At 38.8% G+C, this 15,646-nt stretch overlaps 1 protein-coding gene across 1 annotated transcript in view; it reads right to left on the bottom strand.

Annotated features, from left to right (window-relative positions):
- Positions 1–2,559: 2,559 nt before the first annotated feature.
- igsf11 (immunoglobulin superfamily member 11) overlaps positions 2,560–15,646 on the bottom strand; it is a 213,347-nt gene continuing 200,260 nt past the window's right edge. Inside the window, exons 4-8 of the mRNA XM_088346315.1 lie at positions 14,145–14,352; positions 12,586–12,741; positions 7,104–7,226; positions 4,666–4,813; positions 2,560–3,615 (exon numbers count right to left, since the gene is read on the bottom strand). Coding sequence (XP_088202441.1) covers positions 3,057–3,615; positions 4,666–4,813; positions 7,104–7,226; positions 12,586–12,741; positions 14,145–14,352 — 1,194 coding nt within the window. The 3' untranslated portion in view covers positions 2,560–3,056. The remainder of the gene's footprint in view (positions 3,616–4,665; positions 4,814–7,103; positions 7,227–12,585; positions 12,742–14,144; positions 14,353–15,646) is intronic.

Raw genomic sequence — 15,646 nt, 5'->3', positions numbered from 1 at the left:
CATTAAAGGGACAGTGTGTCTAATTTGACTTCTAAATGTCGCTGTATTGTGCACCCATCAATGAATGCTAAACATTACAAGGAATAATACAAATTATGGATACTCAAAGTGACCAAACAACAGCATTTTCTTCTCATTTTTTGCCAAGCCTTTTTGAGGTTTTTGGGTACCTGTAGCTGTAAGATGGCAGACAATTACTGCATGCCAGCTCCAACTAAGTGAGGCCTATGCTATGTTTGTAAAATAGTTCATTTTTTTACCAGTAGGGGGCTCTAAATAATACACACTGTCTCTTTAAATCAGACGTCTCCATTTACTATGAAACAAAACCAGCAATACTAATGAAAACTAGAAAAAAAACAAAATAAATGGAGGTGCATTCTGAGCATTGACATCACATTGTTCCGTCCATTATGTGAAGCATTTTATCACTAAGACAATGCTTAACTCATTCACTGCCACTGACGACTATAGACGTCAAAGGCCCATTTTATCAATGCACGTGAGGATAAAATTAAGATGACAGTAGCCTGTTTCATAAATAAACAAAAATATATATAAAAAAAAAAACCTTAAGCGTTTTTTTATCGGGTAATTTATCCATGTACTGCACTTCTAAAGACGATTGTTCTCTTCTAAGGCCATTACATCATTCTACTCTTTACCTTCATCTTAAAAGCCTACATTAGGACATTAATTTATACGATGCGTTACCATCATCGGGTTAATAACTTTCAGACACAGTGACATATCTACATACGAGATTAATTGGTTCCCAGATCATGCTCGTATCTAGAACTGTTCGTATCCCGAGTACATTTTCCCAAAACGAATGAACTGAAAACCAAATAATCCGTTCCTGAACTCCCAAAAGCATCCAAGTTAACCATTAATAGCCATAAAATACGTCTTCCTGATTGCTAAAAAGACATTAAACTAGTTATTGAACATAAAAATCCAGTAATTAGATGATTACTTAAAGCCCCACACTACACCAAAGGAGTGGCGAAAGTGTTGCGTAACCTGGTGGTTGGGTTTAGTTTGCTAGGGTGGTGAAGCGCAACAGGCAGGAGTAGGTCATGCCTTTTTGTTCAAAATACATTTTGTATCTCAAATTCCTTGTACAGAAATTATTGCTGGTTCACTGCTTTGCAGATTTTATTATTAATGTTTTTTATTGTCATTGATATTGCCATATTGTACACTGTGTTCTGAGGACAGCCCACAGCAAATTTTGCTGAGGCAGGTATGGGAGGGCTTTGTGTGTTGAATGGGAGTGACTGTGTGCGCGACTGTGATAGGCTGGTGTGTGCTGATTAAGTGTAAGAGCAGGGCGAACGCACTAGTTAATGGGTCCATTTAAAACAAATGGCGACAGCTAGCTTTTAGTGGCTCATTACATTGAAAAATTAAATGAATAGGACTCTAAGGAAGGTCAGAAGAGTCCAAAGAAATGGTGATCACCAGCGGAAACTCTGGATTACAATCGAGTTTGGGAGAGAGCCCAATAGCCAGGCTGCTGGTCCAGTCTACTGCTATTGCTAGGCTGATGAATATCTTAAGCCACTCCTGCCAAGCCTGTATTTCACCAACCCCAGATCCATTACCCATGACACGGAGTTTTAACTCATGGGTAACTGCTACATTCGGAACAATTGTATTTTAATCATCGCAGAGACCTGGCTTAATTTGAGGAACCTTGATGCTAGCACGCAGCTAGCTAGCCAATCGCTCTCTGCACTGTAAGGAGAAGCTCTTCAATTCTGTTGTACTTTTGTACAGTGACAATAAAGAACGTTCATTCAACAGCAATTCTATGTTCTGTTTTTTTATTTGTTAATGGTAAATCGACTGCATTTCCATAGTGCTTTAACCAGTCACTGAAACCTCCCAAAGCGCTTTACAATGCACTTCACATGTACCATTGATATTTTGTTACAGTCGTATGCTTTCAGTTAGTTAAGGACATCATGTCGAGGTAAGTTTGATCTTTGGGGGATTTAATGAAGGTGCAACGCTACTTTTTCAGATTTTAACTTTTCGCAGGGGTTTATGGTCCCTGATCCGTGATAACCTATCTTGAGCAGCTTGTATGTAGAGGTGTCACTGTAGGCTAGATCTAAAATGAAGAAAGACCACTTTCATTCATTTATTTCAATTGCCGTGTCTGGACACACTCCGCCTGAATTATTTGGGGAAAAACAGAAAACACCCAATTTGAATAGAACACCAATAAAGGGTTGATTCAGTTTCAGTCTTCTATTCCAAATAAATTAATATGAAAACAAATTGGCATTGTGTGAACTCAGCACTACAAAATCCTACTTTGTTTTTGGGTTAAAAAAAACAAAACAACACAGCAGAGAAAGACACAGTTGTAATTAGAGGTAAGATCAGGAAAAAAAACACAGCCTGACCTGACCCAGGCCTGCTGGTAATAAAGCCTGACCTAGCCCAAGCCCAACTAACTAACTTGATTTGCAGGACTGAGACCAAAGCAAACCTGAAATTTCATGTTATTTGTGAAGACTCGGAAGGAGAAGAGGTGATTTTGTTAAAAAAAAAAAAAAAAGGTCAGACTTAGATCAGAGATTGCATAACACAATTTTCCGTCATTGACAATTTTGTTTAAGAGTTGACATCCAAATTTCGATTTTGTCCATCATTTTGACAGGTTGAAAAATGGGCCACAAACCACTGAAGCAGTGCGTTCTTAAGGATCTAGCGTGGCACTTTAAGAGAGAGATAGGCAGAGAGACAATGAAAAACAATGACGGGGGAACAATTATAAAAAGTCAGCAAGAGAGAAGCCTGAACTGACTCGGACGTAATGATTGACAATTTAGGCCCTGACCTGGGCCGAAATTTGGGTCGGGTCATTTTCAGACTCGGGCTTGGGCTTCAAATCTTACCTCCATTGTGATGATAAAGTAAAGGGAAGCAGGCTGTTTCAGCCCATATTCAGTTTGGTGTACATTGGATTTTAAAAACAAACAAATTCTTAAGAAGTTAAGTCCTGCTTTTAAAGAGTTGAACCAAAATAGTTTTTGTTCTTTTTAGACCAGCGAGCCCGCCCTGCTCTGGGCGGGTACCATGACGGGCACTGCCCCCATCCTTTCCAGCGTGGCCTGGCTGACAGCGTAGGAGTGCGTGTGCTGGCTGTGGGTAGGCGTGGCTGCCGGCTTCAGGCTCACGGAGCCGTTGCTGCGCACCATTGCAGGAGGGGAAGGTGCAGAGTTTGTGGTGACCACCAGGGTCTTGGGCGGGGGGAGGGTGTGGCTGCCGTTGGCAAAGGAAGGTGTTGTGGTGGCGGCGGCGGGTGTTGCATGGCGGGAAAGCGGGACGGAACCCGGCGCCTGGCCAGCCGGCCCGTGTCCGTGTCCCGGGTTCTGGGACTGTCTGTGGGCGTGCCCGGCGTGGCCAGCGGGAGCGAAGGTTTGCCGCGTGTCGCCGTTGTAGCGCGTGTAGGAGTTGGTGTCGTAGTTGGGTTTGGGATTGTGCCAGTAGCGACTGTTGTAGGTGTTGGTGGAGGTCAGGGTGTCGTTTTCGGACGACGAAGCGTCGGCGTGGAACGCTTTCACTGACGATGACCTCTTCGGTGGTAGGTCGTCTTCCCTGTGGAAGTGAACCGGTCTGTGGATTAGTGACGGTGTTGTGAAAGTGCATCTCACCCACCCATCTTACAGCCTTTTCAACCTGCTGCCATCAATGAAAACACTGCAAAGTCTCAGAACCACAACCAGCAGGCTCAAGGACAGCTTTTTCTGTCAGGACTCTGAATTCTCTCCCTACCCTAACCCATCCCATCCCTCTACCTCCTGCGCAATAAATGCAAAACTAAAGATAAAGATTCCATCTTTACTTTGCATATTTTTATTCGAAACCTTTTTTATATATGTCTACTTTTTTCTTTTTTAGACCTTGCTGCTATTTGTTATTTGTAGTTTAATTTGCTGTATGTTGTGCATATGGCATATTTGATGATTAAAGTTAAAACTCTGCCTTAGAAAAGAGTACAGTTATCCCTCATTTATTGCAGAAGGCAAAATACGTGAAGTAAAAACACTAGTTTTTTTGGAATTATTATACAATTAAAAGCTCTTTTTACAGGCTCAAACTTTTGTTTAACAAGTAAAACTACTGTACAGTAATTCATAATTTTTGCAGGGGTCACTTTCCAAATAGTCCCGCAGTCCTCAAAACACACAAAACAGAAACCTTTATTTATTTGTTTATATATTTATTAAATACTCATATAAATTGAAACAAAAACAAAAAATACTGGCAGAAGGGTTTGTATTACAAATAAAAGTACTGTACTTTTTTTTTATTACAAATAATTTCTGTACTGTCAAATTAAAATTTAAATAATAATCTTGCTGAATGAATAGCACTAAGGGGCCTTATGTTTTCACTTCACATGAGACTGTCTATATCATGTGGACAACCCCAAAATTTGAAACTGCCATATTGTATAAAAAAAAACAAAAACATTTTTTTTATATGATGCCGCAAAAAAATTAAAAGCCTTCTATAAGCCGTATAAGGAAGGAAATATAATGTTAAGAATGTGTCTTGTTTGTCCTACAAAAATCATATATTTTTCCATTATCACACATTATTAAAAAAGAAGCCGGGAGCCATAAGAGAAAAAAACATGCAAACCTGATTTCATTGGGTATCTCCTCCTCCTCGTATTTGTTCTTATTCTTCCAGTAGTAATGGGTGACCACCATTAGTAGGCAGCAGATGATGAACGCGAGAACTCCTGTAGCGATGGTCCCTGCTAATAGCCCCACACTTTGAGGCTGGGCTAAAAGAAGATGAAAACAATTAAGAATATTTTAGAATGAATAAAATACATAATTTCAGCCAATGGCGACTCTACTTGGACTTGTGATGTGAAAAATAATAGTGCATCTCAACAACGATGCAAAGAAGAGAAGTGCAATAAAATGTAACCACAATAACAACAAAGAATCGCAGGGTATGTAGTGGCCTGCGAAACTATTTGGCACCCTGCCTGGTGTGTTCCTCGTTCTTCATGATGCTCTCTGCGCTTTAAACAGACTTCTGAGACTATCACAGTGCAGGTGCATTTATACAGAGACTTGATTACACACAGGTGGATTCAATTTATCATCATTAGTCATTTAGATCAACATTGAATCATTCAGAGATCCTCACTAAACTTCTGGACAGAGTTTGCTGCATTGAAAGTAAAGGAGCTAAATAATTTTCCACACCCACGTTTTCGTTTTTTATTTGTTAAAAAAAGTTTGAAATATCAGATAAAGTGTGTTCCACTTCATGATACTGTCCCACTTATTGGTGATGTTTTACAATAAATTATTTTTATATCTTTATATTTGAAGTCTGAAATGTGGCAAAAGGTCACAAAGTTCAAGGGAGCCAAATGGTTTCACAAGCCACTGTATATTTTCACAGTTTTGTGCAATAGTATGTATGTCTTCACAACTTCATTTAGCAGTAAAAAAGAAGAAAAACACCCCAAATGCTTCTCAAGATATGTTTTCACAGTTTTGTGTGCTTGTCGAGGGTGATGATGGCCTGCTTGTCCTGTTTGGCAGCACTAACCGATGTTAGCAGGGTCAATTCTGACCGGGGGTCTAACTCAGTCCTGACCACGACAAAGAAAGGAGTACCGCTCAATATACAGTAGTTAATACAACCTCCTAGAAAACATTCTATGCATCCATAACTATATATTCTCATTGTAATTTAAGTTTATGGCCCCAAAGACACATCAGTTTTACATTTATAACCTTGAAATGGGTTGCATACCCTAAAACCACATCAGGGTTAAGTCTAGATTTCACCTCCAAACAAAAAATAGGTTTAAATATCGGGAACAAATTTATTGAGCACCATGATGGTTGGCAAAAGCACCCGGGCGCAAATCGATTTGAAACAAATATTACTTATTTTCACAATGGTGATTTCTTGCTGTACGGTGGGCTGTGCGAACCAGCAAGGTTCTAATCCCATTATGGCATTTTGTCGTATCGTATGTAGTTTGGCCAGTGCTATCCACTCTAAATACCAGACATGGTGAGACCACTCATTTGACAGCTGCACAATATTTGTTTGACAAGTCATTGCCAATGGTGTTGATGTCACGATGGAATCAGGACCCAAAGGCGTAGCGTTAACCACAAGTTTATTGATAGAAAGAGAAAGGGCGGCGCCCTTGATCCGGTGCTCGCTGGACGAGGGAAGCAAGCCGCTCACGCAATTGGATCGTGATCTAACTACGGAAGTGGATCTTTCGTAGCGGAAGATAGCGGTGTCAAGAACAGAAAAACAGGTCGATAGCCGGGACAGGAGAGCAAAAACGTGGTCAGGATAAAAAACGGGTCATAAGCCGGGACGGGAGAGCAAACGTAGTCGGGATCAAAAACAGGTTGTAGCCGGAGACAAACGGGGAGATCAGGAATGGACGGGTGGAAAAAACGGGTGCAAAAATGGGACAGGCGGGAGTCAGGGTCAAAATGCTTGCCTTGTAACAACAGAGGTTCGCTGACAGACTGACAACCGGAGAGTGAAATGACTGGGCTTAAAAAGGGACAGGGAACCAATCAGGTAGCCCACAGCGGCTGGTGCCAAATGAGCAGGCACAGGTGATGCAAATCAGTAGTCATGATAGTTGAATAGTATATCGTTTGTTGTTATTGTTGTCTACTGTTTACTGGCCTCACCCACAGGGAGTACTCTTTACTACTGTTTACAGCCATCTGTCATGGTTTCGTCCCTCCCCTACCACACCCCAAATGAATCCCTTGTAAAGTACTCCTCCCTGAAAAGAAAGTTCAAAATGAGAAAAACTGACTGACTATATTATCTTAAAATTAAAAAGGAAGAGCAACCATAACAACAAATGACTTACTTGGCCCTGCCCCCGAGTTGATTTTGTTCCAACTGTGTCAAGTATGTCAAACTCTGACACCACTGACACAGCCTTTGCTTGGTCTCATCCCAGTTTGACAAATGTCACAGAGCAAACTGCTTCAATCTTTCATGCCATGAGGGAAAGGTCTAGAAATAGCAAGTATGCCGAGTTGTGTGTGTTTTGGTCTACTTACGTTGAACAACCTGAAGATTGAGCAGGCATGTGCTCTTGCCGATGGCGTTGCTGGAGGTGCACTGGTAAAGTCCTGACGTACTGGTGCTGATGTTTCTCAGTGTAGCCGTTCCCTGCATCTGGTCTGAGGGACACACGCATGTGACAATAAGCCGGAATATGGAGAAAAATGTCCGCAAGGTTTAAACGGCTCCCTGAACTATACCAGAGAGGATTTTAGGGTGCACTTTTTTAACCTAAAGAAAAAAACTTAAAGTCTATAATCATATTTTTGGTTATAGCAGGATTCAACCCTAATGAAAGCACCATAATTTTTCCGAAGGGTTACCAGTAATTTAAACATTCATTGGCAACATTCTGTGTACCAGACCGGTTAAGTGTCTTATCTAGCGGCCCAGCCAAATAATAACATAAGTAATAATAACAATAATAATAATATTAAGCCCAACTCCACTCAGTAATAATTAGACAACTGAGAAGCAGGGTTCGCACACCATATTCATGGCCAAATTTAAGCACGTTTCATGCACTTTCAAAGACAAATTTTCCATTCCTCCAGGTATCTTGGTCTTTTCACTTGTCCGATTGGGCGCAATGCGTAAGGGCAATGATGCTTCATATGACAATGCCATACAAACTAATGCCAGCTGCTGTTAGTCACGAGGAAAAAACAAATGCCATTGCAAAGCAAAGCCACCAGCACAGGCGTATCAGTGTCATGTTTAGGCAGACTTGATTTATTTTATTACTTAAATGTGTGGTGTATCGAGTCAGACTGCCGAGAAACATGGGAACAATTTCATTGATTCACAAATACCTCACCCAATATCCAAGCATTTCTCAAACCTTGAAAACACTACAATAAAATTCAAGAATATTCAAGGATTTCAAGCACCTGTACAAACCCTGTAGAAGACATGGGAAAAGGAATAGATTTGATCTCAACATCACACTATTTTTACTCACGGTACCATGTTGTATAATGTTGTTTTGGCTGAACTCTCTCCCATAATGTACCATTACAACGTTGTACAACGTGGCACCCAAAGTACAAATAGTGTAATAATGACATACAATCGTATGCTTTTTTCAATGTCATCTACAATACAGGTGACCTGGTGATCGCGAGTTCAATTCCCGTTGCATATGTTGTTGAACAAAAGAGATCAGTGATATATGTTGACTGATTAATCATGTAAAACCTTGGATTGACGCGTATGCAAACTTAGACGTTTTTAGGGTGATAAAATTGCATGTATACCCGAACAACTACAGTACAAGCAAAAAGTAAGGCAGGTTATTTGTGTTTTTGTGCAGCCTGGTACCAAATTACACAATTTTTTGGTATCAGTCTGTGGCCCAGTTGTTGATGAGCACTGATTCAGATGACATAAGAAAAGACATGGGTTTTATCTCAAATTGTATAAAATTCTTATATTTATATATTGTACCATGTGAAACAATATTTACATTAATTTCTAGTACCGTGACTAAAAATAGTGTGATCATGAGACAAAATCTACTGCCTTTTTGCAAGTCATCTATACCACTAATGGTCCAGTGCTTTGACAACTAGGCTGATCTTCAACCTGTTAAGGCTGTGCACAACACAACTGAGAGTTTCTGTTTCATGGACTTTTTTCTGAAAAGAACCTACAGTATATACTGTATATTGATATATTTTATTGTTGTTTTTTTCTGACCTATTTTATGTTAAGAATAAAACAATAATGATTTTACATCGAGGCACTCCTGAAATCTTCACACCTTTATGTTACAAACTGATCCTTGCCCTTCATCAGAGAAGGGTCAGTTAATGTGGCCCTCACCGGAAAAGGTTTGGGGACCCCACATTAGAATTTAAGGATTTGCGTCGTTTAAGAACTCAATAATAATTGCGTCTTTCCACTTGCAATATGGCTCCACAGATTGAGTTGAACGATGTCTACTTTTAACCAATAGAGGGTGTTAGAGAGCCTTACTAAGACATGTATTAAAAGAACAAGCACGTCTATTGAGCTGTAGGGATATGAAACTTTGTGGTTGTGAGCTTTTAAGCAATGTGTGAAACAATTTCAACAAAAGAATTAATAATCAAATGAATATCAATGCACACAGTAAAGAAAAAAATACACAATAAATACGTAAAAAATGGCAAGATGGAAATTAGACTTAATATATGGAGAATTGATCCTTGTGTATTTTGAATATGTGGAACGTGCAAGAGTCAGAAGATTGATTGTAAAATACCGTTTGTTATGTTGCTGAGCAAAATAATTATAAAGAAGGGAAGATGAAAGAAAGAAACAAATATAAATTAAGAAAAGGAAAGAAAGAACCAAAGATAACAAAAGAGAGATAAAGAAATAAGAAAGAAGTATAAGGACAAATGAAAAAAGATAAATGAAGAAACACAAATAAAAATAAAGGAAGGAAACAACAGTAAAACAAACACAACAAGAAAAGGTGCACATGACTTGCCGTGTGACCCAAAATCTGCAAAAAAAAAATCTGTTTTCGATTTATATGTATATGCGAGGGACAGATAGTTCTATTGCCCGCTCATTTGCCTTGACTATCATTTGCAAACAATTGAAAACAATTTCACATTTGATTCTTGTTTACCAGGAGAAGGATGCGTGCCACCAGTCTGTACTTGCCCAAGACACACCAGAGGAAATGGTGCTCGTACAACCCATGTGGTCACGGGATCCAATTAAAAAAAAAACACCCAACCAAACTCAGTTTTAACATAACTTGTTTCACCTTCATTTCAGACATGTCAAGTCAAATCATGTTTATTTGATAAATATTCATCTTTTTGTTACTCCGAATGTAGAGTAAATACAGACACCAGGTATTGCTACTTGCTTAAGTAACCAAAACACCAACTGTTTTTATAGTTACTTCACAATTCAAAGTTATAGATGAGAAGAATAATATATATTTCAAATACAATATTAATAATGTATTATTCTTTCACGATATATTAAAACATATAACATATCATATAACATATCTTGAAAACAACATCCACTGCAGCCCTATCTATCTGGCTGTATATATATCCATCTGCCTATCTATCTGCCAATATATATAGCCATCTGGCTGTATAACTATCTTTCTGCCTATATATCTATCCATCTGGCTATATATCTATCCATCTGCCGATCCATCTGCCTACTTACCTTACATCCGCCTATCTATCCGCCTATATATCTATCCATCTGCCTATCCATCCGCTTATATATCTATCCATTTGCCTATCTATCCATTTGGCTATATATCGATCCATTTGCCTATCCATCTGGCTATATATCTTTCCATCTGCCTATCTATCCGCCTAAATATCTATCCATCTGCTTATTCATCCACCTATATATTTATCCATTTGCCTATTCATCCGGCTATATATATATATATATATATATATATAGATATATATATATATATATATATATATATATATATGTATATATATATATATATAGATAGATAGATATATATATATAGATATATATCTATATAACTATATATATATCCATCCGCCTAAATATCTATCTATCTATCTATCTATCTATCTATACATCCGCCGAGATATCAATCCATCTGCGTATCTATCAATCAATCAATCATTCTATCTATCTATCTATCTATCTATCTATCTATCTATCTATCTATCTATCTATCTATCTATCTATCTATCTATCTATCTATCTATCTATCTATCTATCTATCTATCTATCTATCTATCTATCTATCTATCTATCTATCTATCTATCTATCTATCTATCTATCTATCTATCTATCTATCTATCTATCTATCTATCTATCTATCTATCTATCTATCTATCTATCTATCTATCTATCTATCTATCTATCTATCTATCTATCTATCTATCTATCTATCTATCTATCTATCTATCTATCTATCTATCTATCTATCTATCTATCTATCTATCTATCTATCTATCTATCTATCTATCTATCTATCTATCTATCTATCTATCTATCTATCTGTCTGTCTATCATCCTAATCCATTTACATTTTTCTAATATATTTACGTTATTTATTTCTTTTTGGGCACCACATATCCGCCTGCTTTACAAATGTTGGATTAGTTTATTTCACAGATTGGATGGATGAGTTAAGAGTTGACACACTGTGCAAAAGCACTACTTGTTCCATGAAAAGGCTCCAACAATTGCCCCACAGTTTACGGAAAGGAGTCCGATTTACAATCATGAATGAAGCGATCCGAAGCTTTCTCGTTTGAGACTTTACATGGACAGTAGATTTCAGTGCAACAAGTGATGGAGATAGCTTGCTGTGCAAAAGTTACAGACGGGTAAAGAGAGGGAAAGCTGCTGAAAATCTCTCTTAGGCTGATTGGAAGCTGCCTAGTGAAGACATGTTTCACTGTATTTATTTGTGTGCAACGCACTTTTAGAAGTCAAAGTTTGGGTGTGTGTAATACATAGATTTTACCCAATTTAGCAAGATTTGAGCCTTGGTTGCAGCAATGAAAGCACAAAAATCTAACCACTGGACCATCAGTTATTTAAAATTATGACACATAAAAAGGCATTAGGTTTTATGTAATTATCAAACTAGTCACAGTACCATGAACGGATGTTTATTTTGTTTTGCATTTCACACGTGACAATGACAATACATTTGTCATTTACAATAATTAGAATAGAATAGAAGGATCAATGTTAAGTTTAAACTTTGGCAGGAACTCAAAATAAGGATAGAAGACATTATTGGATTTTGAACTTGCAAGAAGGACCAGGAGAAGAGCCGTCAGATAAAAAATTCCATCCTGTCCTAAGGCGTCCCCTGTACTCCCTCTTTATATGAAATCTTCGAGGTTACAAAAACCAAATGTGCCCTAACGGGTGTGGATATCAAAGAACAGAAACATGATCGACTGATAGCAACGTTGATGTAATATTCAAAACAACGAACAACAGTGCCCAAGGAACTGGCATCCTATGAAATCTCCTTTGTATTTGTCCAATTATGAAATGTACAACTACTGCCTTTTTATGTCAGTTACATCACTCGTGGTCCAGTGGTAGGAATTAGGTGCACTCGTTTCTGCAACCTGGGTTTTATTCCCTTTACATCCAACTGCAAAGTTCGAGTCAACTTTAATCTCCAATCAGAAAAAAATGTGTGAGCTTTATACATCAGTGCACGTTACACATGAATAAATACTAAAATTGGCGCGATTGTCAGATGCAGTGAGAAAATCTCAGCAATCAGTAGTCAGCATGAGAGAGAAGGGAGTGAAAATCGACGAGTATCACAAATTCTTGATCACGAAAACACATGGAAATCATTTATAAGAAGGATCAAAGGACGAAACTGTCCAGGTATGTTTTTCGGGTCGGAGTCTGCGCTCGCTAAAGTGTGTTACATTTACCAGCAAAGGTGGGGCAAAATGGAACCCCGATGGCCAGCTTGTTTCTAGTACCTTGCATGGCGTTGTGCGGAAACTTGGGAAGCGCGTCCAACTTCTCCCACGAGTAGGATGGAGTGGGAATTCCCTCATCGGAGCTGCAAAACAGCATGATGTCGCTGCCCACATCCAGCGTTCCCTGCAGTCGGCATGCTGGCACCGAGGGGGGCACTGACACATGATAAGAGTGGGTGGTGAAATGTCAAGCACTTTAAAATCAAAGCTTTATGCATGGGCTTTAACATTGTTTGGGTCATATAAGTGGTTAATCATTAAATGCACCATTAGCTTTTAAGGGGCAGTGTGTGTTATTTGACCACAAGATATCACTGTATTGTATAGGGTACCCAAAAATGAGTATTAACAAGCACAAGGAAGAATGCAAACTACGTAGACTCAAAGTGACTAAGACGCACCATTTGCTCTTCTTTTCAAATAATCAGTATTAGAGGTTGTGTCCGTAATTTGCAAATATTCTACGTGCTGACACCATCTTGTTGCTGAAATCATCATTGCAGCCTCGATCAAGCTGATGACGCGTGCCGGTTCGTGACATTCTTGAACGCGCTCAAATAAGCTATTTGGGTTGGCGCTTTGACTGTATTTGAAACAATCATTTTCTCACTTTCACTATTTTCATTCTAGAATAAAAGAAAACGGAAAGCACGCACGTGAACTCATTCTCCCCGCCATCCCCTCACCTTTCTCCCCCCAGCATAATGCATTCCGCAGCCAAGATTTAAGCACATAGGAGTGGTGGGAATAAAAAGGGTCTTTAAACTCAGGTGGGCTTTATTGTGCACATACTTAATAGAAACATTGCAGCGTAACTCTTAAAGTTTTAAATATGCTTACTAATTTATTTTTTCAATTATTATTCCATCATTTATTTTAAATTAATTCATTACTTGAATATATTTGATCTAAAAGGGACGGTGTGTCTTATTAACCCCTTATTGTGGTAAAAAAGTCGCAATTTATTTTAAAAAGTAACAATATTAATCGAACTACCATATAAACATGCATTTTTTATTCTCTTTTTTTTTACGAATTTAATTGTTTTTTTTTATTTTTTGGGGGGATGAGCTAAACATTACACCATGTCCTTTTAACGGTTCATTTTAAGCTTTTTCGTCTTGATTTAACATGTCACACATCACTGCAAACAAGAACGGTACAGACGTGTTTACCCTCGGCTATGTGACAGTTATGTTACTGCCCACCCCTACCGCTCACCGAATTAAATTGCCTGTGTGCTTGGCTGGCATACTCAGGTGTTTACTGTTTGTTCAGTGGGTTTTTATCATGAAGTGTCTTAACAATGAACATAAATTGTTTAATGAGCTTCCATATACAGAAATCCATAGAGACTTACAGCCAAAACGGGGTCTGTTGGTGTAACACAGTTTCTGTAAACTGTAGTCGGGACACTTTCTTATATAAAAAAAGAGTAAATGCCTTTTTATCTGTGAGCCAGATATACACTTGAAAAGAGCCATACGTTTCCGACCCTTGCTATGGGTTAATGGTGTATATTTATTTTATTAATACTTTTATATCAACGGCAGAACTACCTAGCACAGTGAGCCCGATGACGCCAATATTGCGCCCCCCTCTGTCCGGGAGGTTGTTGACGAGACACTGGTATGTTCCCGTGTCTGACAGCTGAGTGTTGTTGATGAAGATGGAGGCACTTGTACTTGGCATGGTCGACACAAACCCCACACGACCATTCAGATGGTTGGCGAGGCTGAAGACCTGGCCGCCCTGGTAGATGATCACCTAAATTGGAAGATTGCAGAAGGGAGAAAGTTAAGTAAGGGTTATAGTTGACCGCAGACTGAAGAAATTATTATCATGTTGGTGGAGTGTTTTCTCTATTTTGTTAAATTGAATCAACTAAAAAGCAGGGTGAGTGACTAGGGGAAAACCAGACACAAATAGTATATGACTCTAATGATGCGTGACGCAAAAATGCCAAAGGAATATTCTCCTTTTTTTTCTTTTAACCCAACAATTTTGCTATAAAAATTAATACCATCACTTTTGCCGGGTATTTTTTACCCCATTTTATATAACCCTCAAAACACTACTTGTTGTAAAATATGGATACAAATATGAAAAGAAAATAAATTAGAATGGTTTTCATTATTTTTTACTGTAGTATGAGTAATGAAATTTAATAGAAAAACAGAAACGTTTGAATTGTTGAAATATAAGTGATTTCACAAGAAAACAATCACATTTTTTTAAAATTTGAAATATTTAGAAAAGTAAACAAAAACACAATATTTCAGGAATTGGAATTGGAATTGTCTGAATCATTTCCTCATTGGATGCTGGATCCAAGTTCATCATCAATTTCCTGCAGTGCTTATCCACACTAGGGTCATGCGGGCGCTATAGCCCATCCCAGCTATCTTCGGGCAGTGGGCAGGGGACACCCTGAACTGGTTGCCAGCCAGTCGCAGGGCACACAGAAACAGACAAAAATGTATACCTTCACTCAAACATATGGATAAATTGGAATGACCAAATAACTTGCCCTGCATGTTTTTGTAATGTGTGACGAAACCAGAGTGCCTGAATAAACCCATGCAAAAATGAACAGAACATGCAAACTCTGCACAGTGCGTCTGGTAGCTGGAATTGAACCCTGAACCTCTTCATTGTAGGGCTAACACGCTAACCACTCATCCGCCGTGTCAACCCAGATGAAATTTATATTTAAGTGCTTAGCACATGCACTGCACGTTTCTGAGGTAATGGGTTTGAATCCAGCTACCAGCCTTCCTGTGCGTAGTTTGCATGTTCTCCCCGTTTTACGTGTGTTTCTTCTGGGCACTCCAGTTTCCTCCAACTCTCTAAAAACATGCGTGTCGGGTTAATTGGCCGGTCCAAATTGTCCCTAGGTGTGAATGAGCGAATAAGTTGTCTGGCCCTGTGTGCCTTGGAACTGCCTGAAAACCAGTTCAGGGTGTCCTCTGCCCACTGTCGGATGTTAGCTGGGATGGACTCCAGCACCCACGCGACCCTACTTAGGATGTAGTTAATGCATGGATGGACAAATTCAAAG

Source organism: Urocampus carinirostris, chromosome 10, assembly GCF_059441175.1.
Source record: "Urocampus carinirostris isolate Australia breed hairy pipefish chromosome 10, RoL_Ucar_1.0, whole genome shotgun sequence".
In the NCBI taxonomy this organism is placed as follows: Eukaryota; Metazoa; Chordata; class Actinopteri; order Syngnathiformes; family Syngnathidae; genus Urocampus; species Urocampus carinirostris.
The sequence above is the reverse complement of the archived record's forward strand: the minus strand, read 5'-3'. Positions and strand labels throughout refer to the sequence as shown.